Source organism: Micrasema longulum, unplaced genomic scaffold, assembly GCF_059751315.1.
Source record: "Micrasema longulum isolate JH-2025_06_02 unplaced genomic scaffold, ASM5975131v1 h1tg000602l, whole genome shotgun sequence".
In the NCBI taxonomy this organism is placed as follows: Eukaryota; Metazoa; Arthropoda; class Insecta; order Trichoptera; family Brachycentridae; genus Micrasema; species Micrasema longulum.
In genome coordinates this window covers 413-27,982 of record NW_028277798.1, presented here as the reverse complement: position 1 = coordinate 27,982, position 27,570 = coordinate 413, and the positions used below count along the sequence as shown (strand labels likewise).

At 34.9% G+C, this 27,570-nt stretch overlaps 1 protein-coding gene across 1 annotated transcript in view; it reads left to right on the top strand.

The window, feature by feature from the left end:
- Nucleotides 1–27,049, top strand: part of LOC148280242 (uncharacterized) — a 67,416-nt gene extending 40,367 nt beyond the window's left edge. The window contains exon 7 of the mRNA XM_088228686.1: nt 25,124–27,049. Within this exon, the coding sequence (XP_088084812.1) occupies nt 25,124–25,178 (55 nt within the window). The 3' untranslated portion in view covers nt 25,179–27,049. The remainder of the gene's footprint in view (nt 1–25,123) is intronic.
- Nucleotides 27,050–27,570: the final 521 nt, after the last annotated feature.

Genomic DNA, 27,570 nt, shown 5'->3' with positions numbered 1-27,570 from the left:
GTTGTTATAAATTTAAATATGAACAACTCCCTAGGGAGGAAATCCAGCCAGTCGGCAAGCATTTGGACATACTCAAACATTGTTGGAGTAGATATTATATTCAAAATACGATTATATAGGAACAAAGACGTCGATTTTTTGCGTCAAATAATGACAAACATAAACGTGACTTGATTAGATTATTTCATGAGTGAATGTTGTCATTGATACAATATGTATTTTATAAACAACCTTCGTTTTCTGAATAGACACTGTAAACACTGATAAAAAATTCAACGTCCTTAAAACAGATACCTTGGAAACTATCGAAAGGACATGTAAGTCAACATTAAATGGAACCGGAAGATTTAGTTTCAACTTAGAATTATCTAGAAATGAAGTAAGATCTACATACATACGTGATCTAGTAGCTGATCATAACGTGACAGGAGGATAATACGAGTGTGGTGATTTCAGAGATATCGTTCTTCCGCCAAATCTTAGGACATGGTCTTTGAATAAGTTTAATAAAAAAATGTACATTTGAAGCACCAACTTCGCAGTTATTCATTATAATAACAGGCTGAGCCATGTTGTTAGGAGACTATCTTAACCAGGAGACGTTGCGTATTTATTTTCTAATTCAGTAGTTTTATATAGATTCCATATACCTTTTTATGGAATAAATTTATAAAATACGCATGTAAAATATAAAGCAACTCTGTTTTTAACAATTTTATTTTTTTCTACCGACCGGTTTCAAAGCTACACATGCTTCTTTATCATGGTATAATTAACTTATTATTTGTACCTTGATCAAGTTAATTATACCTTAATAAAGAAGCTTCTGTAGCTTTAAAACCGGTAGGTAGAAGAAAAAAAAACTCTTAAAAACAAAGTTCTGTAATATTTATTTTATTAAGTTTAATAGAGCTTTTATTTTTCTATTATATTATTGAAACACAAATTTCAACTGCATGGGACCAAAGTCCTGTGTTGAGTTAGGACGAATAATTAACTTAATAGACATGTCGAACTATGTATACTTAACCTTACCGAAATAAGGGTTTAAAATATACGAGTATAAGCTATCGCATTAATGCAGAAATAATATCCTTGCGAAGATATTGTTAATGTCATTTTTTGTTATTGCAATTTCCAAATTCTAAAATTCAACACATGTCATTGCTAGGGTGACCGTCGCGCCGAAGAGATGGGAAGGATATAGTCGTCGGACTGCCAACAAAAACAATGTTGTCATCGTGGCAACAAGGCTAATGGAGTTTTTAATGGATATAACATAACTATCGAAAAAAAAATGTTAGTAAACTTACAGACTTTGTTTGTTTACCGGTTTCACGGCGTACCCTTCTACTACACATGCAAAACCACTATACACCTTCACTATAGTAGTTGCATAAACATATAAAACCAACATACTAATAGGACACACTATATTAGAAGCTGAAACCGGCAGACAAAGAAAAGCCGGCTAGTGGTTATATACAAATATTTATTAAAATGTTCAACCTCAAAGTAAATTAATATTAATGATATTTAAAATTATTGATTTACTAAGTACCTAGGTCATATCTTTAGTTTCCGAATATAGACATCTTAAAACAAATTAATGGATTTAGAAAAAAATGCCACAAAGGTTTGAATATGAAATGACAACCGCAAACTGGAGGAATTACCCCTTTCAATTTCTCTCTTTGCATCTCCTTACGGTGGCGATGGTCGATAGTTGTTTAAAATGGATAGCCATTCACTTTTGAGTTAATGACTTTTGACTTAAATATGAAAAACTAACAATAAGAAAACAAAACTTCAAATAATTTTAATTAAAGAATGTGTCATTTTTTATCATGCCGTACAACACAGCGAATCAAAAGAAAATATATCAAACCTAATTTAACAAGGACAGCTCGTAAAAACGCGTAACTTTTTAACTACTTCAGAAGTTTCGTCGCGGCTCCGTTTTTTACGTGTCTATTAAAGAAGACCACTGAACGAAGACCCTTTCTTTGTGGTTCTTGGAGACGCCATGCAGAAAAACTTGCGTTGGCGTATGTCATTTTTCTTTAACCAAGTTTCTTCGTATAAGTTTCGGGAGCTCGTAGGTACTGCCTGTCCAATTATTACGAACATTCTAAAACATGTTTACAACTACGTCTTTTTATACTTTCCATGAAATGTTTTTATATCACCGCAAGAAATGATATAATATCACTGCATAAAATTTAGTATTTCGCCAACAATATTTTGAGTATGGCCAAATGCTGAATTTGACTCTCTGAGGAGTATATCAAGAAAATCATCAATCAAGAAAGTATATCATGAAAATCTTTGAGAAGTTAATATAGAGTTTCCAACTAACTCGTCATCGGCTAGTTTAAGTAAAATTTCATCCCTGCTCCTAGCTCTGAAGACGTATACCGAAGTTTCGGGCGAACCAATACATAACTATTTTCATCTTCAATCTCAATCACTTTAAACTTTGTGTAAAATTGACCTATAAGTAAAATATATAATGTAATCACTCAAACCAGCCTTAAACATAAAGTCATAAACTGTGTTAATTCCCTGATATACATACGTCTCGTCTCTGTTGAAGTATCTGTAAATCTTAAAAGTCTGTCTCGTAGTGTACTTAGTAGTTAACTAATGTTTTTAAATGTTCTTCATCTTTGTTGTAATATATCATCAAATTAAAATATTTTCATATTACGGAAAACAAATTAGTAACGAATTATTATTTTCTGTATGTTTCTACTTCCAGAAAACATGTAATCGGAAAAGGTGATCTATCAAAACAAACTGATAATTTTCACGCTCATTCACAATATTGTAAAAACATGTACATGCCTTTAAAGTAAATCTCGAATCTTATCGGCACATTTTCCTAAGAGTGTGTGTAGGTGGGTGTGTTTAAGCACTTATGTGTGATGTTTGTCTAAAAAAAACATCGAATCAATTAAATAAGAATTAAAATGCTATATTTTGATACATGATCAATCTGCTTATATAAATAATTAACCATAATTATCTTTTTTTTATCATCGTGATCATTCCCTCGTGAGCAGACCCCAATAAACACTCAGCATATCGAAATAGAACCAGAGCCCCAGACGAGTGTTTACGACTTGATAGTTGCTCTCAGGTAAACACCCTGAATAAGATAATCTGCTGGAAATAAGTCCGCCGCTTTGTAAAGCAATTGAAGCAGTCGCTTACCATTTTTGAAGTTCTCGGCCCAGATGACAATAGGAAGTTAACATTTATCTTCAAATTTATCTACAAAGTAAAATTAAGTTTTCTGTATGAAAAGCTGAATATGCATACGATTTTTTCTTCTAAATATGTTCAATTGTAGGTTAGCGACGAAGATACTTTAAATGTTCAAGCAAATATACTCATTTTCGTACACAAATATCGGTGTTTCTTTATAGACCTGTCGAAGATAACTCTGTTAACTTCCCATTGGAATCGGGGCCCTGGATTCGATTCCTGGCAGGGAGGACGTAAAACTTTTTTTTTAAAGAACTGTTTGGAATCTTAAGATTTACCCAAATATTTCAATTTCGGGAGGCATCTTTAACGACTTGTATAACTTACTATTAGAAAACGGGAATCAAGTTGGGTAGAGAGTGATGTTGAAACCACGGACCTCTAATCTGTGAGTCCGAGACACTAGCCACGGGATCACAGCCAGCGAAATTATTGATTTTAAAGATGATTTAAACTACAATATATTATTATTACTGGACTAGCACCTGAAGCGTCGGACTGATCACCATACCTCCAAGTAACAGATGATCGAAACACGCTGCATTTAGTTTACGAATGCAGTGCCTTATGCACCACTGGGTGCGGAAAAGGAAATGATAATGATATAGATTATTATTTTGATAATCACACAATTTTTGCTGCCATAGCGAATTTACCAATGCGATTTTGAAGCCGATTTAAAAAAATCCCACATCGGAAAAATCGATTGTTTTATAAACATAATTGAATTCATAAACCCGTCCGATTTAATTCGAGCATTCCTAATTCGAGGTTAGTCAAATTTATTTAATATTCGTAGGTTTTCTTTAACGACCGGGGAAATTTTATTTTTGGATTTATCCTCTCTCGTATATTACATTCCTTCATTCGATTGACTTCAATCAGTTCTAGTGGGAATCTTCTGAGAGGAGTTTTTTCTGCCCTATAAAAAAAGAACAGGTGAATAATTTCACTCTAGAGGAATTGTTAAGTTTACGTTGAGGGAAATTCTAAATCCCTAAACTCTCTTCGAGTGTTGTATCAGCGGAATATTTGATAAAGAAAGATAGTTAGTTTACTTGAGAATGGGCACGAATTTACGATGGTCATTTTAATTAGAACTAGCGTCATGTAAATGATAGTCTGCCGGTCGCGGACCGGGGTCTGTTTGATACGGGAAAGGGTTCCCATTTATTTATTTATTTGTGGATATACTAAATACGACGTCCTAAATTGAAGTTTACCTACTGCCATGGTGATTCAGCCCTGATTTATATTGTTCGATCATATTTTAGTCTGCGTCATCATCAGCTCCACATGTGAGCAAACAAACATGGACAAAATGTAGACTTTTAAAATCTATCCTAATTAAAATAAAAATCAGTGTATTCTTAAAATGTATTTTTCAGACTGTAATTATTACCTGTACTGTCTCCAGCGCCGATTACCTTCATATAAATAAATACATTGCCTCTGTCACTCTGAAACTTGTATTTTTAATTTTGTGGTCTTACCTTGTGTAGCCGACGTCATAGTATTTTATTTTATTATTGTATGTTAGTATAAATGTTTCAATTATTATTTTACTTGTATTTAATATATAACCTAGTATGTATGAGTCTGCGAGGCTAATTCCGTGCCTAACCGGCCGCTGCCGTATAAAGGACGAATTGAGCGGAGCGTGTCAAGCTAGCGGCCCTTTCACGTCCGCTCTAGTCGGCGCTCGATTGTGCAATGGAGGGACGGAGGCGGGGGTCGGGGCTTATACGTTGGCTAGGGGGCGCCTATTTACGTTGGCCGCTCGGGAGAATACTTGACAGGAGTGGGGGGCCGGCACCATTCCCATACCTAAGTTAACCGTAGGGTCAGATTTTGTAATCTTGTATAAATATGTGCACATGTGAGAAATAAAGACATCGATCGAAAACAGTAAACACTCTCTTTTAACTCTACTCTGCCCGATTACTTCGCCACTTCGTCTTCAGATCTTCACTGCATCTTTCCTGGACTCAGCCGAATCCAGAAGCGGATTTACAACCTGCTAGCCGCCACTGTCAGCCGACAGTATTTGGAATTAATATTCATACCTACGGGCTACTGATACCTATCGCAGCTCGCAGTAGAATACCAGCGCCTTGCCGAGATTTTTACAGTCTCACAATTCTTTATACGAGGCGGAAACGCGTCTCGTACAAAGTGGTCCTTCACTGCCGAATCTTCTACTGAATATCACAGCCGCCCAAGATGACTCCTGTATTGCGATCGGGGAAGAACGCCGCCGAACGGGTGGACCCCGCCATATCTGAAAGAGAATCATCCGACGACGATGCTTCTGACAACGCTTCTCAAGCATCAGCCAACACCATCAGATTCCTGAAGGCACAGAACAAGGAGCTTCGCACCCAACTGAAGCGCCAGAGTAGAAGAGAGAGCCGCCCACAGCCGTTGGACGGAGAACAGGGACCATCTACACTCCCGCCATTGGAAGGATCTGAGGAGAGCGCTGCTGGACTCACAGAGACGTGGGTTAACCGCTCCGCAGATCCCATGGCGCAGATGGCCACCGCTATTGCTGAGATGGCCTCAGCAATAAGAACCTCGTCGATAGGGAGCCCCAGGCCGCCTAACGTGGAAGACGACAGCAGAGTTGGGGCCATGATGGCCCGACAGTCCAGCGCAAAGGACCTGCCCGTCTACACAGGAGAGCCGCTGGAGTGGCCCACCTTTAGCTCTCAGTATCATCAATCGACTGAGATGTGCCGCCTATCAGAGCCGGAGAACCTCCTACGTCTGCAGCGCGCCCTGAGAGGGCGAGCGAGAGAGGCGGTCTCAGCGCTACTCGTAGAGCCGCGTAACGTCGGACAAATCATCCGAACTTTGGAGCTGCGCTTTGGCCAAAAAGAAGTCATCGTCGCAGCCATGCTGGATAGAGTAAGGAGACTCCAATGTCTTCAGGGTACTGGTTCGACGGAGTCACTGATCGAGCTATCTGGTGCCATCAGCAACGTGATCGCCACTCTGGAAGGCTTCGGTGGTGAATATCTTACTACCCCGCAGTTACTAAGCGAGCTAGTTGCGAAACTACCGCTATGTATGCGTACATCGTGGTGGGGGGCCAGACGAGGTGATAATAACAGAGCCACTGTTAAAGATTTTTCTGTCTGGCTAGAAGAAATATCGAGCGCCGCAATGTTGTGCGGAGGTATCGAACCGAACATTTATAGTGGAAGAGGCAATCGAAAACGCGAGTTAGTAAATACCGCGGTAGTGCCTCAAATACCTACAGGTGAGAAAAACAAGTGTGCATTGTGTAATCGATCTCACCCTATTCAGTCGTGCCGGGACTATTTAAAGTTATCAGTGGCCGAGCGATGGCAAATAGTTAAAAGTAAAAACTTATGCTTTTCGTGCTTAGGGGAATCGCATAGGGTGACGCAATGTAAACATTCACGTGAGTGCAGCGTTGATAGGTGCCGTTCATTGCACCATAAAACGCTTCACGAATCTAACCGCGGAGAAGTGCGCGAATATCGACCTACCGCCGAGGTCGGAGCCTCAAGCTCATCGTTTTCGCGACAAAACAATTCCTTGAACGGAAATCAATCCGCAAGGAGAGAATCAAGTGAGAATTTAGTGAGTGAAAGTGAAAACCGCTATGACAATGAAAACTCACGAAATAGAACAGTTGTGAACACGTGGTCAACGAACGGACCGATTCTTTTAAAATTATTACCGGTGGAAATAAGTGGACCAGCGGGAACAGTGACTTCGTACGCCTTGTTGGATGAAGGGTCTACAATTACCCTCATCGACAGTGAAGTGGCGGACCGTGCAGGTGCGTCAGGAAAAATACGAGGACTAAAAATTCACGGGGCCGGTGGCATGAATGTGACGGATGAGTCATCACGTCGCATAACAGTAAATATCCGCGGCGATAAAAGTGAAATATACAAAATGCGAGCTAACACGATGCAATATTTAAATTTACCGCCTCAAGCCGTAATGGACGCCGGACAAATTAAAACAGTGCGCCCGCAAATTTTAATTGGCCAAGATAATGCTTCCTTGATTGTAACGAGGGAAGCAAGGAAAAGCGGGAGATATATTATCTCCGTTACTGCATTAGGAGAGGCAATCCACGGCGGTACAAATACAATGCCGTTTCAAACAATCGCCGCAATACAAGACAACGCCCGATTAGAAAATCTTGTGAAGAAAAATTATGCCGTTGACTCGTTAGGTATTTTGCCGACAATTAGAATATCTTGCAGTGAAAAAAGAGCAATTGATATTCTTCAAAACACTACTCGACCTCTGATATCGGGACAATGGGAAACAGGACTTTTGTGGAAAGATGACGTCATAAGCCTCCCAAATAATCGGCAAACGGCGCTACGAAGACTAGAACTAATTGAAAAGAAATTTCGCAAAAACGAATCCTTTGCTATCGCGTACAAATCAAAAATAAATGAGTATATCAGAAAAGGATATGCTCGAGAGCTCACATGCATTGAGAAAAATACATTGACGAATAGAACGTACTACCTACCACACTTCGCAGTTAGTCATGTGAATAAACCCGGAAAGCTACGTATTGTCTTCGATGCCGCAAGTAAATATCGCGGTGTTTCGTTGAACGATTGCTTACTAAGTGGACCAGATATGCTAACTTCACTTCTAGGGAACGTGATACGATTTCGAGAGGGAAAGATCGCCCTCGCAGCGGATATTAAAGAAATGTTTCTGAGAATCCGAATACGCGACGAAGATCAACAGTCACAAAGATTTCTTTGGCGTGATAATGAAGACGAACATATCCGCGAGATGGTCATGAGCTCAATGACGTTCGGAGCTACATGCTCACCGAGCAGCGCTCAGTTTGTTAAAAATAAAATAGCGGAGGAACAATCACTTGGAATGATGAAAGCAAAGATGGCCATTTTAAATAATTTTTATGTAGACGATTTTCTAATAGGAATCGACTCGGTAAAAGAAAGCATTCAATTGCGTAGCGATATTACCACAGTGCTCGGACGAGGTGGTTTTGAGTTAACAAATTGGGCCTCAAATAATCCAGAGGTAGTACGAGCAATACCGGAAAGTCTGCGTGCGAATACATCTATAAATATAATAAGTGGACAAGATGTAACCGAAAGAGTGCTCGGGATAAAGTGGAATCCAGTTAGTGACAATTTTTTGTTTAAATTCAAAGAAACTCCAGCGGTGTCCGAACTCTATATACCTACCAAGCGCGAAATGCTTAGTGAAGTAATGAGCATTTTTGATCCCCTTGGATTCATTGGGTGTTTAACAATCCGACCTCGTATCTTACTACAAGAGGTATGGCGTTCGAAAACTAATTGGGACACTGAAGTAGATGGAAAATACGCGGTAAAGTGGCATAAATGGTTGAAAATCTTACAAGAAACAAATTGCGCGATTCCGAGGCAATGCACAAGCTATAAAGAAGCACCGGTGGAATTACATGTGTTTTGTGACGCTTCGGAGCAAGCAAGCTGTGCGGTGGCATATTTCGTCGAAAGGACAATGGACAAAAGTTTAATCACATTCATAGGCAGTAAATGCAAGGTGAGCCCATTGCGTGCCTTATCGATACCGCGGCTCGAACTGCAAGCCGCTCTTATAGCAGCGCGTCTAGCGGCTACTATTAAAAAGGAATGTGATAGCCGTATTATAAAAACTATTTACTGGACGGACTCGACAACTGTCTTAATTTGGGTACAGAGTGATGCGCGAACATACTCACCATTTGTCGCACACAGATTGGGTGAGATAGACGAACTTACTAACTCAACGGAATGGAGATGGGTGCCCACAAAGCAGAATCCAGCAGATTTAGGTACCCGAGATGGGGAGATACCTGACCTTACGATGAAAGGAATGTGGTTCGGAGGTCCTGAATTCCTTAAATATTCTGAAGATATGTGGCCACCTGTCAAAGGTTTAAATACAAATCGAAACCTGGCTAACACAGAGTTGCGGACCGAAACAATATGTTTGAACAGTGCAATAATGCTGAATGCTCTCCCGGATCAGAACAGGTTTTCGTCGTGGCAACGTTTAATTAGAACTACGGCGTGGATTTTTCGATTCGTCAACAGGTGTCGCAAAAGAGAGCGAATCATTAGCGCTACACTAACTGCTCAAGAAATATCAGCATCGGAACTTACATGGATTAAGATTGCGCAATCCGATAGCTACAACAAAGAGATAGAAATCCTTTCACGGGGGGAGTCTCTCCCGAAAGCCAGTAAAATTTCGTGTCTAAATCCATACCTGGATAAGGATAATATTTTAAAAATGGGTACTAGATTAATGGCAACAGACAACATGGCCGCCGAAATAAAGTCGCCTATAATTTTAGACGGAACTCATGCTTATACACGCCTGCTTGTAAGAAATTTCCACGAAAAAGCTAATCACGCAAGTACAGAGAGGACGATGAGTGATCTAAGGCAGCGTTTCTTCATCACAAAATTAAGATCAAATATTCGACAAATAATACACCGTTGCCAATTTTGTCGAAACGAAAGGAGTCATCCGATTGCGCCATTAATGGGACAGTTACCGGTAGCACGCCTAGATCATCACGTTCGTCCGTTTACACACTGCGGAGTCGATATGTTTGGACCTTTATATGTAACTGTTGGGCGACATAAAGAAAAGCGCTACGGGGCCTTATTTACATGTATGACGACACGTGCGATTCATATCGAAATAACTCACTCTTTAAGTGCGGACGCGACCATCCAAGCTCTTCGAAGGATGGCCGCGCGACGCGGACACCCTAACACGATGTATTCCGATAACGGAACTAACTTCAAAGGAGCGGATAAAGAAATATCGGAAGCAGTACGACAACTCGCAGACAATCCTGAGCTTCAGAATGCAGCCACCGTGCGGGGAATTCGATGGAAATTCAACTCTCCGGCAAGCCCATTTATGGGGGGTAGCTGGGAGAGGTTGATCCGAAGTGCAAAGCGCGCGTTAATGGCAATATTAAAAGAACAGGCCCCAAAAGAGGAAGTTTTATTGACAGCCATTGCAGAGGCAGAGTTTACTGTGAATACAAGACCTCTGACTCACCTGTCACTCGACGCGAGAGACGCGCCACCACTAACACCTATGCATTTCTTGATAGGTGATGACGGTAGCCAACCTCGCTTAGCGGATTACCGAGACACTCCCCCAGAAGTGTGCCTTAAAAAACAATGGCGAATCGCCCAAAGAATGGCCGATCAATTTTGGAAAAGATGGCTTCGTGAATACCTACCAACCCTCGCCCAGAGACAAAAATGGAGGGAGATTACAAAACCGCTAGAAATAGGAGATGTAGTGATAATCACGGACCCAGCTCTACCTCGGAACGAGTGGCCACGTGGGATAATTATCGAGGTCAACCCGGGACGAGATGGTATCATCAGAACCGCAAGGGTCAAGACAGCGAAAGGCGAATTCACGCGACCAACGGCCAAACTCGCAGTACTAAATGTAAAACAAGATGACGTCTGATTACTAAGGAGTGTCTCTCGACAGGGGGGAGTGTAGCCGACGTCATAGTATTTTATTTTATTATTGTATGTTAGTATAAATGTTTCAATTATTATTTTACTTGTATTTAATATATAACCTAGTATGTATGAGTCTGCGAGGCTAATTCCGTGCCTAACCGGCCGCTGCCGTATAAAGGACGAATTGAGCGGAGCGTGTCAAGCTAGCGGCCCTTTCACGTCCGCTCTAGTCGGCGCTCGATTGTGCAATGGAGGGACGGAGGCGGGGGTCGGGGCTTATACGTTGGCTAGGGGGCGCCTATTTACGTTGGCCGCTCGGGAGAATACTTGACAGGAGTGGGGGGCCGGCACCATTCCCATACCTAAGTTAACCGTAGGGTCAGATTTTGTAATCTTGTATAAATATGTGCACATGTGAGAAATAAAGACATCGATCGAAAACAGTAAACACTCTCTTTTAACTCTACTCTGCCCGATTACTTCGCCACTTCGTCTTCAGATCTTCACTGCATCTTTCCTGGACTCAGCCGAATCCAGAAGCGGATTTACAACCTGCTAGCCGCCACTGTCAGCCGACAGTATTTGGAATTAATATTCATACCTACGGGCTACTGATACCTATCGCAGCTCGCAGTAGAATACCAGCGCCTTGCCGAGATTTTTACAGTCTCACAATTCTTTATACGAGGCGGAAACGCGTCTCGTACACCTTGTATGATATAAGATTTAGATAAAAAAAAATATAATAGTATTTTTTTAAATATTTTGTTAAAGGTGCAAGCCGTAATACATATAAACATGTTTTACCGGCTATCGAGGCAATGTCATCGACCCATCTTTTCTTTGGCCTTCCAACCCTTCTTTTGTTTGCCCATTGTCTCCATTTTATTATTCGGGGTGTCCACTTTTCATCGTTTTGCTTCACCAGAGGTCCTGCCCACTGTATTTTATTTGTTCCACGACTCCGATTCGGCGCCATATTTCTTCATTTCTTATTCTGTCTCTTAGACATACATCGAGCATCTGTGTTTTCATAGATCGTTGCGTGCATTTTAGTTACTGGCTAATTTCCTGTGTCACAGACGTGGTTTCTAGTCCGTATGTCGTCACCACCGGCAATATACACGATTCATAGACCTGTCTTATTAAAGATACAGGGACTTGTTTATATTCAAAATAGTTCCTCCATTCATACAGTTTTTGCGGACATATCAGCTTAAGAAATCAGAATTTATTCTTCAAAAAGCGTAAACAAGTCTATAAGCCAATACACAATAGCGTTATTATAATATTTCTTTCCTTAAGTGCAAGATTATGAAGTCTTTAATAATAGGACTTGGTATGTCTGATGCGTCGTAAACAAGATATTTGCAGAAAACTTCATTTAGCTATAAAATAATATTATATGACCTTTCATAAGTGTCTAGACCTGACTTCCCCTGATTTATTCCTTTATGAATATTTTTTGAAGACTCGGGTTCCGCAGCAATAAACCAACCTCAGGTGCACAATAGCAGACCAATATTCGAGAGTAGTCGTGATTCCACATGCAATGTACTAGGGATTTTTTTATAATTTGAGGTTCAGATGTAAAGAGTATTTGCATCGAAATGTATTTAAATCTCGGTGATGTTTTTTTAAAAACAATTTCCTGTGTGTTTATTTTAATGTACATAAAAACTTGTTCGGAACTATTTTTTTCTTTTGGGAATTTTCAATCCCACACAACTAAATATATCTATGCCATATTTTTTAATCGGGATTAAAAAAAAAATTATGTAAATATTAAAATGTCTGAGATATATAGAAAAAGACATATTTATTTTGTATGAATATTACTAAACGGAAATAGACTTTTGTGATATAGTTTAATCCAAAAGTTAATTTATATGTAGTATTTATTAAACCGGGAAAGTGACATTGAAAGCCCCCCTCTACTGATCCGGATCCGTTTCAAAGGTCTTGTGGCCTCTGTTCAGATCCGCACATTGCAAAAACATTATTCTTTTAGCATAAAATATTATTTAATTAAAATAAATTAGGGATTCCACTTATTTTTTTAAAAAATCTTTGTTTCCAAAAGATTCGCGTTATTTCAAAATTATTATTTGCATTTACTGATTTTAATGCCCTTATCGCCGTCAGAGCAACCAGAGTGTTTTTAGTCAATTTGTCTGTCGCCCTTAATCTCATTTTCCCAATTCTAACAGCGATAGGGAATGTTAGTTCATAAGCTTGTTAAAAAACCGTAAGAAACGAGTCCGATCGGGAGAACCAGAATCGTCGAAGGAAAGTGACTAAGAATAAAACAGAAATTAATCTCTTGTCAAGTTAACTATTTGAATAGCATCAAACGACGATGAATCTTAATTATCATATCATGAGACCAATGTCTCCCAAACCCAATTTAAATAAGGCTTCAGGGTGTTGGTAAAAATATTTAAAGAACAATACCAATTTCGCTGCCTTTTCATTACCCATCCTATTTCTAAGTTTGGACTGAACCAAACCAAGGGATGAAAAGTATTTCTCTAGAGTTGTTGTTACACATTCCGGTTCCAACACGCAACGAGCGCGATTTTATGGTGCCCGGGGAATCTCAATAAAGTAAAACAAAGGGGTTGCTGCGACTTATAACCTGGCTGAGCTCCTGAACTGTAATAATACACGAAGAGAGACTGTTCGATTCATTACAGGGACGATCAAGCAGGCAAAGTTTTTTAATGGTGGTATCTAGCTCCTTTTGTTTTTTTGTGTCCAACTTTTATGATTTTTTTAATTATTTGTTAATGTAATATTTATGAGTTATTTTGTTTATTCTGATTCTGCTTTATTTTATTATTGTTATCTTCGGTGAAAAATGTTAAAGTCAACGGAATATAACCTAAAGATAAATATATTCGATAATACCTTGCACATAACAAAAACAAGGTACAAATAATTTGCAACTACAATTTAAAAAAAAAAAAAAACAAAGGGAAATGCAGGAATGTCTGGTAAAAACAAAGATGCCTACTAAACTATACCATGATCTTATATCGTAATTTATATCGTGATATTATATCAGTGATACGAATCCTCCGAACCCCGATTTTAATACGAATTTATAAACATAAATGTTTTACATCTGCGACAAAGGTGGATGTACATTTATTTTAACAATCACACTGTATTTAGAATGTTAATTGCATATTTGAATAAACAGATTCAGCGAAGTAACATCAAGCTTAGAACTGTTTGCACGTTGTATAATTATGCATAATTTACATTGCTACGGATATATCTTTATTTAATTATTTGTCTATATACATACATATCTAAGTACGGGTCATGTATTATATAAGCCAGGGGCGAACTGTGTGTAGAAGCGATTATGCACAGCTTACCATTATATTTGACTAACCATAATAATGTTTTATTAACTTTATTTACAGAAAACAAATAAATAATTACCATTTATTTTAAATCATTCCCACCGTTTGTATTTTTATCGTAATATAAATATAAATTTTAATAAAGCGCGCCCAGCGCCTGCGGTTAGCCAAGGCCGATATTCCAGCTTATTTTATCATATTTTGATATTTTATTATTTTCAAATAAGTATACTATATTTTGAATGTATTAACCCCAGTGCGGGTTTTTTCTCCTAGATTAAACTTGCAGATTACACAAAATAATTTTAAGATTCTTGATTTGAAAAACAATATTTCAAACATTGTTTCTTAGGGACTATTTTTCTTTGAGATGGTACTTTTGACAAAAACCATAATTACTTTCATGGGTCATTTTGCAGGACATATAGCGCTCCACGCGGCCGTTTTTAGCACTATTAATTACTAGAACAATGCGGACAGTTGACATTTCAATTGAATACCTAATATCGACTGAATTCATAGTGGTAATTTTTATTTATTTTTTAATGAATTTTATATTAAAGTAATGGATAATATATCTATATAATATAATATATCACGAAGTTATATCGTTTGAGTTAATTTCATGGATAAGAGTTGTTGTATCACACATAACCACAGAAAAATATCAATTTATAGTATATGTTATTAACATTATATTTTGTACCTCTTATGTAGGTACAAATATATGATATTTATTTATAGTTTACCTGTTAATAAAATTACAATTCGCCACTGATATAAGCACTCGTATTTACCAATTTGTGTATCTCAATACATTGAATTATTGATATGTTTACACTTTTTACCATTTAATCGGGTAAAGTCTATATTCGATTAGAATTTTACCCATTTCAATATTTTCATAAGATATACATAATAGAAGGTGTAGAATAATATTTATCGTTTTTTTTATCGCCTTTAAATCTAAATTGACTTTCCAAAGGATTCGTGAACCAAAATATTTATCTTATTAATTGAAGTGAGATGTTAATGGAAATTTTAATATATTTAAAACCAGTAATTGTGGCATAACCATCATTGTTTTTCATACCATAGCGGGAGAAGAGGTTCGATTAAAGGAAAACCCAAGCTTGAAAAAATATGGAAAATTTACCTAAAACTCTTTGCGTGACGGAAACATCTTAGCCCATTACACATAATTTATTTAACCAATGACATACTATAAGGCCTGTAATTCCTAGACATGAATATTTTCGTCTCAAAAAAGTTCTTATCTTTAAAAATATTTGTCAATCTTGATAAAATCTCCAGCGGAATCAAATCCAGTACACTTATGTACAAAATTTTAGACATGCCCACTTATTGTTTAATAAACATTGTTAAAAAAAGTATTAAAAATAATTACCTAGAATGTAAAATATTTCAAAAAAATCTTAGCTACATCAACAAAGGTTTTAGCTCTTTTGGTGTAACTAAGTCACTAACCTCCACCTCCGGCAGGAGCGGCAAAAGAAGAAGAATAAGAACAACAAATCAGAACCATCCATATTCCCATCTCAAACAGGTTCTTGATCTCTGTTACATTTGTTAATCTTGATACAATACCTAGTGGCTTAAATTCAGTAGTTACCTACAAATATTTGAACATACTCCAAATATTATTGATTAAACCAACTGGTCTGAGAAGAATTACACAAATTTAAAGGAAATAATTCGGATGAATCTCAAAATCAAAATATTTTTATACTCTCTCTGTTACCTTCGTTATTATCTCTAATCTCAATGTTTGCTAATTTCAGCTGAACGATAAGTGCTTTCTATATTTTATTTATTTTTAATTTTTTAATTTTATTTATTTATTCATTCAAAATTACAAAATTAAATAATTATGAACTTATTAAGGCTTTTTAGGCTATGCCCGTGTCAAGCCACAATAAATAACAATAAAAATACATAGTAAAATTAATTAGATCAAATTATAATGACATAGAATCACAATCTAGAAAAAAAGGTTAATTTAATAAATAATCAAATTCCAAAGAATACAATGCAAAAAAGATATTCAGAAATAATTTTTAAAATATAAATTATACAAATTAAGAATCACACATAATCAAATATTCAAAATAGTGGTATCATTAAAATCAACAAAATAATAGTAAAATATAGTAGTATTAAAAAAAAATAACACAAAATAAGAGCATGATTTAAATCAACAGAAAAAGAATATATATATATAAAAGCATAATTGAAATGATAATTGAGTTATGTTTTCTAGAAATTCACTCAATTATAGTAAGAAATATAAGGAATAGGAGCGAAAATATGCGACATTAAAATGACAAAGTTAATCGAAGTTCACTTTGCAGTCTGTTTGCGAACCTCAAGATAAAACAATGTTATCCTCACTCCATCGTTCACTTTTCGCCCCCTTTTGATTCACATCTTGGCGACTAAATCCCCCTTAACCACTCAGAATTTTTATCGAAAAAATTGCTGCTTCCGCTAGCTGAAACTTGGAAATTATTAACATTTCGTTGCTGTCGTTGGTATAAAGTCTCCTGGGTTTTTTATTTCATAAATTTATTCCATCGATTCATGTGGAATAAAACAGTGAAAATCATTCTAAATTAATATTCCAATTAAACGTTTATTTAGCCCAGCATAATACCGTAATTTGTAGGTCAGAGAGCTTAATACTGTCTTATAAAGTGGAAAAGTTGAATATATTACCGTTTCATTATTTTTTATTTAGTTTAAATTCACTTTTCTTTATATTATTTATTGATATTTTTCACGACCACATTTACATAAAATAATACATGAAAAATACAGTTATGTTTTTCAGATTGTTCATGGAATTAAAAAAGAAGACTTATTTTATTAGTCGCCCTATACAGGGTGTTCATTAAACCCTGTAACATCCGAAACTACGATGATCAGTATGAGCAAGAAGACATATTGGCATATAAAAATGTTTTTTTAGAACGAATAAAATTTAAAAAAATAAAATATCAAAAAAAGCAAATGGTTGCTTACTTCTGCAGGGCAGAAACGAGAAGAAGGAGTCTGATACTGTGCCGTACTCCCCTCACTTCTTCCCTGCAGAAGTAAGCAACCATTTGTTTTTTTCAATATTTTTTTTTTAAATCTTTGTCCTAAATATTTTTTTTAATAAGCTAATATGTTTTCTTGCCCATACTGATCATTGTGGTTTCGGATGTGACAGGGTTTAAAGAACACCCTGTATATCTTTAAAAAAATACGTTCTAATATAAAACACACTTTTTTTTCTCTTCAAAATCTTTTGACGATGTCTATTTACTGGGATGAGATCATAGCTTGTTCGTAAAATTCGTTCGTATCCCATCTCGATATGATTCCATTAAAATTATAATTGCACTTGTTTCATACGAACAAAAAACCGTTGAATCTTTAAACTAAGCACACAGTCCCGTACTGAGGAAATATTTGACTTTGTAATTTGTATTAAGCTGGGGAATATTAATAATAAATTGTCAAATATAAAATCTTGTGTACCTAGGTACTTGATCGAATTATTTCGTCAATTTGTGCATAACCCACGTCCGGAATTCACTTTTTTCCTAAAATTCGCCATTTTCAAATTATTTATATTTTTAAAAAAAGTCACGAGGATCCATATATTTATGTATAAAATATCCACTCCAAACATGACTGCCTGTTTTGAAACTAGTTCCAAAATAACAATATTATTTTTAAGTCGTCTAGACTAGACTCTGTCGACAATTTAAGTTTAATGACACGTTATTTTTAGATATCAAAATACTCTCGTTAGGCAATGTGCATTACTGTGACATGATATATTTTATTTTTGATCACAATATTTAAATAGAATATGTCTGATGAATCGCGAGCTAAGTGAGCTTATATACAAAGTAATAGATGTGAGAAAAATACGTGTAAATTGTGTCTCGTATATAATTTAACCCTTCAATGCCCAATAGAAAAAAAATATTTCAAATAACTGAATTTTACTGTCTTTATTCTAAAAGTTGTAAATATCTGCTATAATATAAAATAAACAATGTCTGTTAAAATTTTGTTAAAAACATTCACTTTCCATTTGATGTTTTATGGTACATTTTTGAATTTTTTATTTGTTTATTCACAATTTTATTTATTTACATTTCCCAACTTAAGTCCCAACTCCATGGAACTAAAGTCCTGTGTTGAATTGGGAAGAGTAACTACGATAATATAGTACAATAATAATAGTACACAAAACAACAGCATCATTAAAAACGAACACATTAAATGAAAAGACAAACAAAATCGATCATTATTTAATTTTTTTATTTTATTCAAATTTTTTTTACAATATACATAAGAGGTAAAACAGAGTATTAAAAAAATAAAGGATAATTACATAGAAACGAAATACATATGAATACACACCCATACACATATACACACACCCTCACACAATATAAATATATATACTCGCCCTCACTAACATGTACAATAATAAAACTGATACACTAAATTTTGTGTGACTAAAAACAAGTACTTAGCATAAATATTATTATGATATAATAAAAGTTGTCCTCATAATGTAACTGAGATACATTTAATGTATATATTTCTACCGACATATTGAAACCATTGTATAAATTCCATGTTTTTATGAGAAAAATAAAATAAAATAGTCAAAACAGTACACAAAAAAATCCCACAAAGGCATGGCCTGCTCGTGGGTATAGAAGAAAATATTAATGAATTTTTGCTCCTATAATAAATAGAGAGTTATTATATTTTTGTATAACATAAAAAAGAGAAAATAAAATATTCTGTAATATATTATATGGTATTTTTTTATTAACATGGAGTGCCAATATCCTGAACGCAAAATAAAAATACAAAATATAAAAATCAGAGCACGACCGTTAATTGTTGAAATAATATGTAATTAAAAATTACTCATTATAAACAGTAATTAAAACGATTTTAAAAAGTTTTATCTACCAAAATATCTTATTTGCTGTCTAGTCTGTCTGTCTGTGCTGTCATCTTATTTGCTTTTAAAAAGTTTTATCTATCAAATATCTTATTTCTACATCTAAAATTGATATTTACTTAGAAAATAATTTCTTAACACTAAAATATAAAAAAAATATTTATCTTAAATGTAATTTGTAGAATGAAAAGCATTTTTTGAAAGAAATAATATTTTTATTTAAAAAAAAATTCTGCTATAAATGAACTACTTTTGCTAAGTTCTGGTTCCTCTTAAAATTCTTACCTATATTACGTTATTTCAATAGTTAAGTAGGTTATTTTTTTGAAGGCCGATTAAATTTCAAGTTTGGTATTAAATTTTATTAAAAGTGCGTTTTAAGAAAAAAAAGTCTTCATGGTCCGCCTCTTAAACAGGCGGTCTTGTTTATTCATCTCCTAAAGAATAATCGAACAGTAACGGGTTAGCAAAAACGTAAAAATTCTTAAAGATTTCCATGTAAATTCTTTGCTCTTTTGGAGTTTTTTGCTTGTAGCGTCGAATTTCTTTACCCGGGAGATTTGGTTCGAGGTATTCGCTTACATAGCGTGCGCAAACATTTCATATGATAGGGTTTAAGTTAGTTTTCATCCCGCTCTGTGAATTCCACAGCAATCTCTAAGGACAAGAGGAAGCCCGGGAAAGGGTGGGATAAAGTCCACGTGTATCCAACAGTTGCTCGACAGTATAATATAATGTTCACGTACACGCCATTGTGAAAATATGAAACGAAAATTCGCGAAAACTTGTTCACGATATATTTAGCGAAAAATACGTTTACTTTTTAGTAGTTCTCTGACGTAAATATTACAGAACATTAATCATAGAACAAATTAAAGATATTAATAATTTGCACGTAACAGCTCTGGATGAATATGATTTTGTTCTAAAATAAAAAATATATAAATACGACTATGCTTACTTCTAAATATTCTTATTGTTTCTATTATAGCAATTTATCAAATGGATAAAATGATTTTTTTTTCAAACCATGGTGCTTTTTATTTTAGTTCACCATTGTTAAGATCTTTTGGCTTTTTGTGGCATAACACACATACAAAAAAAAATGTTTTTATTTCTATTTTTTAATTTTTTTTATCATAAAGCTTGGTAAAATACGAGTTTAAGGGTAATTTATTAATATCGCCGCTTAGAAAAATGCATAAAATATAAATAATATTACTAAAAATTACACTCATCCAGATAAAAAATGAATTTTGGATACTTGTACCCTATTTCATTTTGTCACAATAATTCTTACATTAATAAATTATAAAATTTCAGTGTATCCATATATAAAGTTAGACATGACAGCATGTTCTACATAATATCGAGCCATAATCGGCGGAACAACGTAAGCGACATTTTGGGCGAATTGCGTTTTTTAAAAGAAAGTATTCGTTATTGCCCCCTGCACAAGTGTTAAAAACATCACAGCTCTACAAAATTCTCCTGCTACATTTAAGGATATTTATTTATTTTTATAAAAAGAAAACAACAGCCATTATAACAAAAAAAACAATATTTATAAATAAACCAAATTTATAGGTCAGTTATAGTTTTCTATGTATTACTCCGCACCATTCAACTTTTAAACATAAAAATCTGACACATTATTTTTAAGCAAAGCAAAACAACGTAACCGACGACAGTGTAGGCGGTTACACTAGCTCGCACCACTGTCAGAGTTATAGGCAAAACAACGTTACCGCCGCTATCTTAAAAGCGGAAGGTATTTAAACAATTTGGCTGTCATTTCAGTATTGGCAGTAACCAGCCATTATAAATCCCAGTTACCAAATTATTAAAAAATATTTATATGGAACAAAAATGAAAAACAATCTTCTCTTGCACAATTCACTTTTTTTCGTTTACGTTGTTCTCCCGATTATGGCTCGATATATCACTCTTAACTCCACAATGAAATGAGACGTTCTACATATTTGTGGGAAGTTCCACTATTATTTTAGAACTAACTGAATCTGTACCCTAAAACATATTAAATATATATAAGAGCCGGTTATAAAACATTATTCTAACTAGCGATTTTTGTTAGTAACTGGATAATTAGGGTGAATGAAGAATAAGGTTCTATGTATGAAATAAAACTAGAACCTTGAATGAGTGTTTTCGATTCAATGGCTACTCTCTAAAAAATACTTATTTTAAATCCGAATAACAGTCTAGTGGAAAAAAGTCCTCTTCACTGTGTATCGGTTGGGGTGTTCGCGTACCATAATTGACGTCCCGGGCATGATTCTCGTTTTTTTAAAACTATCGTTTACTGCACTTCGTTTATCCCCGGACTGGTACTTGAGGCGTAAGACTGATCCCATTACCTGCATGTAACAGATAATCGAAATACGCTACATTATATACACCAAAGGAGTGCCCTATGTACTATTGGTTACGGGTAGAAGTATGATAATGAAATTACCAATTAAAAAAGTTTAGATAATGGTTCTTTACAAAATACGAGTCAAATTAAATTATAGCACGATCTGCGCCAATTTATTTTTATCATAGCGCCGACCGCGGTTGAATATTTTTATTCCAGTTTATGAAAAAATAATTTTGAACCATTGAATGAAATTTGACACCAATCAATTTAAAATTTATTTCAGAGAGGCCGTTTTGACCTTTTGCCCTTTTCTCTGAATTCTACCCCGACTGGTCTCTCCCTACAACCATCCACCCCCCGCCCCCTCAGTCACAACCCCCATAAGCCTCGACTTCCATAGTTCAACGGTTTATAATTTCTCACTTTAATATTGAGAACATTTTATCGCAACGTATTCGTACTTTTATATACGCATCAAATGAGAGATTGACATCTTGACAGATATTTCTAAAATAAAATATCCAAATTAAAACACGTTTATAAAGTCATTATCATTTGATCCTGTGTGTAAAAATTTATTACCTTTGTAACGATCCGTAAAAATTGTAGTAACTTTTACATACATGTACCTATATATTAAAATTTATGTGCATACTAAACTTTATATAATGAATGAAGAGACAAAAAAAAATTTTGCGTGCAGAAGTCCGTATTTGATTTCATATTCTATTACGAATACCATAATGTAATAGTTAGTAATATAATATGTCCATATGCATACTATATGCACACAAGCAATCATAATACTTGAATAAGACTTCTCAACCCCCTTTCCATGAGGAAATGCGGTGACAGCTTGTCCACCACATATATCGCACACCGCATTTGAGGAGCTCACTTATTTTCGGTGTCCACCTACACGGAAAAGTTGCTCGTTACCGAACGTGAAAAGCAGCCCGATAAGGCTCTCTGTAATATGGTAGCCTTAGCATCTTTGTACTGAAAGAAGGTAATCCAGAAGTACATAATATGCACTTTATTAGATTGAGAAAAGAGGGAAGTGAATTTTTCACTGACTGGGATTAAATTGATTGGACATGATCAATTCGCCGAAATGATTACAAAACTTTTTAAAATCCGTGAAATCCTTTTTGGAAGCCACCAAATCTGTATATCCGACAGAACTTATGACAGGGCCACGGATAGTAGCGAGAAGTTCCATTCTGTAAGCATAGATAGGAGGAAAGGGACAAGTCCACAGAATGTGTTCAGAAGATCGATTACGATGTCCGCAGCAGCACGAAGGGAAATCAACAATATTGAAAACAAATAATTTGTCAGAAATTTTTCCATGACTTGATAAAAACTGCGTAGTCCATTGATCGGGGATAACCCAAGAAGATTTTAAGCGCTGACGGATTGATGGAAAAAAAGAAAGGTAACCCTCCCTGAAGGGGAAGATTCCCATCGCAATTGCCAAGCACCAAGAAGAGCATTTAAAGACATTTAAAAAAATATCCAATTGAGACTGGGTTCTTCAGTTGGGAGCAGATGGACACCACTATGCTGTGACAGATAAATTTGATGAATTTGTGCATAGTTTTCTATAACAGATGCCTCCCCGATATTGTGCAAAAAAGACAACTGCACGTCGTACAGTTATGCGTAACGAAAATCTACAAAATCGAGCCTTTAACGCCCCAAAACTGAGACCTTTTTTTTAGAAAGATTATCAAAATGAAATTTCCTGTTTTTTGCCTTTCCCGGCAAACAAATTAATAGTAATATTTGTTTGTCGTACGTTCGAAGATGGCAGATGAAATTAAGCACTTTTATGGGTTTTTGGACAGTTCTAGCTTCTAAAAGATAAAAACATATTGCTATTTGGCCAATTCAATTATTGATCTGAATTATCCATGTCAATTGTCTGTCTTTTGTTAGTCCTAAGAAAAGTTCGCGCGCATTTTTTGGAAACTTTTAAACAGTGAAAATAAAACACGTGTTACTATTTCAATCAATGAAATATATTTCTACATTATCTATAATTTCTCGCTACCGTACACCAACATGAACTTTTGTATTTGACATTTTTCTTCGTTTATATAAGGATATTGTTTCCGATCTATTAGGTATAATTTCGTTAGTAAATTTTATCTACTTACTACCTACATATTATTCAGAGAAAAATGTTTTTTGCGTTTCCATGATATACCCCAATATTTCAAATTTTGTGGTCTTATTCTGTTCGTCGTAAATATCGTAACCATGTAAGAAAATATAAAACAAGTCGCTGTAGAATGGGACTTGAACCTTGGATCTCTACATTCTAAGTTCGTGATAATGCTACGGAACCACAGCTCTTCTAAATGTTCAGTATACTAGCATGTTTAAGCTCTAAAAATATTATTGAAAGTAGTGAATATTATTAAAAGTAATGAATAAATCAAATCATTATAATGTTTTTTTTTAATAAAGATAAGAATATGGCCGGTTAAAAATATAATTATCGTCATCAAACCCTAATTTGCACCTGATGGTGCTTAGGGCACTGTATTGTTAAACCAAACGCAGCGTTTCCGATCATCTGATGTACGAAGTTAAGGTGATCAGTCTTTCGCTTCAGGTAGTAGTCTAGGCACAATAAAATACTTTATTGTAAAACCACCGACCGAATCGACGAATCGAACCCAGGACCTCGACCGTAGTAGGCAAACATTTTTTTTTCTGCACTCGATTTCCTATTTCAGATTTTTTATCTGAGAGCAGCCATAGTCAGAAACACTCATCCAGGATTCCGGATCGATTTCACACACAGAACTGTATTTTTCATCCGCCCTGTCACAGACGAGATAAAATATAGTTATCGGCTTATACTTTACATTTTGGTTATTTAGTGTTACACATTTCATACAACATATGAAATGTAAATATAAGAACACGTAAGAAAAAATAAGAATATTAAAATATTATGTACATAGGGAAGAAACAAAAATGGTATCAGAGTTTTATGATGTATAAAGCATTCAATATATTCAGAGTTATCCAAAAGTTAGTCTAATTCTAAAGACCTCTCTGAATATATGAAAAAATGATATTTTTATTGAAAATACAAGTAGAAAATGTAAAATACTGTAAAAAATATTATCAGTGTGAGATTTTAATAGGCTTGGTTTTTATGTGAAAATACTTAATAATATAATAGATGGCGCAGAATATCTTAACTTGTAATTTTAGAATAGGATCCAACTCTACACACTCATCAGCATTTTTTATGTGCACTTATTCCAAAAGAAACAATCACAATATTTAATTTTGTGGTGGAAAAGAAAGGACAAATTGTTGATATTTTTAATACAGCTAAAAGGGGTTTTTGTACAATATTGTAGTTTCTATTTTTAATGTATGTTTTTATGTAGAGAAGGCGGTGGAGGTTTTTAACAATATTTATATTTTCTCAAATATTGTAGATAAAATTAGCATTTCAAATATTACTTTTATGTGCCTACTGTTATTGCAAAAATGGTATTTCAATGGCATGCAAATTAAATGTAGGTGGTAATTAAATTAAATCGACTGTCTTTTGTTTCAGAAATATGTCGTCAGCACAGACAGAAGTGGGGATATCCATGTTCATGTTCAAGTAAGAAATATTTTATTTTTTTAATAAATTATTAACCAAAATCAACTCCATTTATCTTTAACTATTGTAATTTTATGCAGAATAAAATATGTTTTCGCTTGAATAAATTTTCAAATAGGCAGTTGTAGAGTTGAAATGTATTTATTTGTAAGATACAATTTTATTTAATTACATAAACAATATTTAAATATACAGAATAAGTGAAGGTGGGTGCGTGATTTATTTGAGTTTATGTACATATGTATTTTTGTGGAAGTGAGCGTCGGATATGTACAAGTTTATATGTGGATTTGTGGAAGTGCAATGGTAAATTTTACTACCATCGTGCCATTTCCCCATAAGGGTAAGCAGAGCTAGTTATTTTTGTGTTTTAAAACACGGTTAAAGTGGTCCTTAGTATTTGCATAAGTGCAGTGCACTGCACTGATAGGAAAAGTATGTAATACAAAAAAAAACGAGATCGACTCCAAAGGACGATTATCTTATCCTGTATACGCACGCGAAATCGTGACCGTGCAAACTCTGTTTTGCACAATCTTTACTCTGAATTTATATGAAAAATACAGATCTAGTAAAATCGTGGCGTATGCAAGATAGACAATGCTGCATACCGGGGAATCGTGCATTAGAGGGAGAAAACAATAATGTATGTACTCTGTGTAGTGCCAGCGCCAGCGCAAAAATGAAGTTAATTTGTAATGTCAGTTTAAACATGCGTACTGAGATAATTAAGAGCCACCTGTAGTGTATGCGCAATACCACTACTATTTGTACGTCCGAAGGCCGGGAATGCGAAGATAAATGCCCGTATTATAGACAAAATTCTAGGTAAGGAAAGTGCATTCTACTATCAAGTTATTCTCTGCATTCATCTGCCGAGATTCTAATCTCATGATTAGAATGTACTTTCCTCACTTTGAGTTTTGTCTCTGAATACGGGTATACATCGTGATATAATCGATCAGAGTTTATCTAAGTATGCATAGATATCTGTAACTCGTAAATTTTGTGATCGTTTCCTTGATTACCTGGGTAGAGAATACCAGATAAAATTTTACAGTATTATCAAACTTGTTACCATAAACGGCAATTTTTTAAAATATTTTTCTGAATCTCTTTCTTGACACGTAATTACCTTGATTGTAAATATTCTCATTACTCGTTCCAGACATTCTGTTGTGCTGTGTTTATAAATAATTGTGTTTTTAATTAGCAGATGCTGTTTTGGTTGTTTCAATTAGTTTTCTGATGATAAAAACATTTAATGCTTACTTTAAACCGGCACTTTAGGGCAGCGAGATAATAAAGTGTTTACTCTTAATTATGGTTTATTTAGGTAGCGCCGTAAAGGTTTTTATATTCGAAAAGTTTTCAAGAAAAATTTAGGTGGAAAATTTTATGTCGCTTTGTTATATGTATATTAACAGAGACTTATGAATTTTTAGGAAACGGAATTTAGCAGTCTAGGCATGCTTATTAACATCAAAGTCTTTTAAATGTCAACCTGTTTCGAAATGTATCCGTCACTTCGTCAGGAACCACATAAACATGTTAATGGTACGCCTGTTTAGTTGGCGATTATTTCCGTATGTATAATTTTATTTTTTTATATGTGTTTATGTAAATGCATATTTGTATGTAGTTTAGCAATACGCAACCTGTAACCTTAACTGTCGTTAAAAGTAGTTATCACGCGCCATTGTTCTCGGACTTGATTGGTGATTGGACTCATAAAGGTAATAAACCAAAATCAATGATCGAACATCCTATTTCCAAGATAAACAAAAACGATTTTTTTTTCCGAGTCCCTTAGCCTTGTACATGACACGTAAGGCTACTAAATACAGGGGTCCAAATATGTAAAAAAAAAAAAAACTTGTAAACTTATGGTGGAAAGACGTGACATTGTGTCTCTCACTCGACAATATTCGAGTGGCCATCTCGATTGCTTTATTGAATTGCTATTCCTGTTAAACATTCTACAATTTCACTATAAAGCGAATTAAAAAGTGACAACACTTTTAAATATGTATTTATCTATGGCTTTCTGTCACTTTTAAACTCCAATTTTGTTCCGCTATAGGTATAATGTTTTCAGTCAAACTTGTTCCTTTGGGTATTTATTGTATGTTTTTTTTTTATGACAAAAGTAAATGTTTTACTTGTCAACATTTAAAACTATTATTGGCTCGATATGACACACCTTACCATGTTACACGAAATGTAATATATATTCGCTTAGTGGGTTTTAAAAGCTCATTTTTATTTAATATACTTACATATATCATAAATATGTATTTTGACATCCACGACGGATAAAATTATTTTAAAATCGTGTTTCATTTCAAAGGCGATTGGAAATAAATAGGTATATATGTTATTTGCCCATTTCTCGA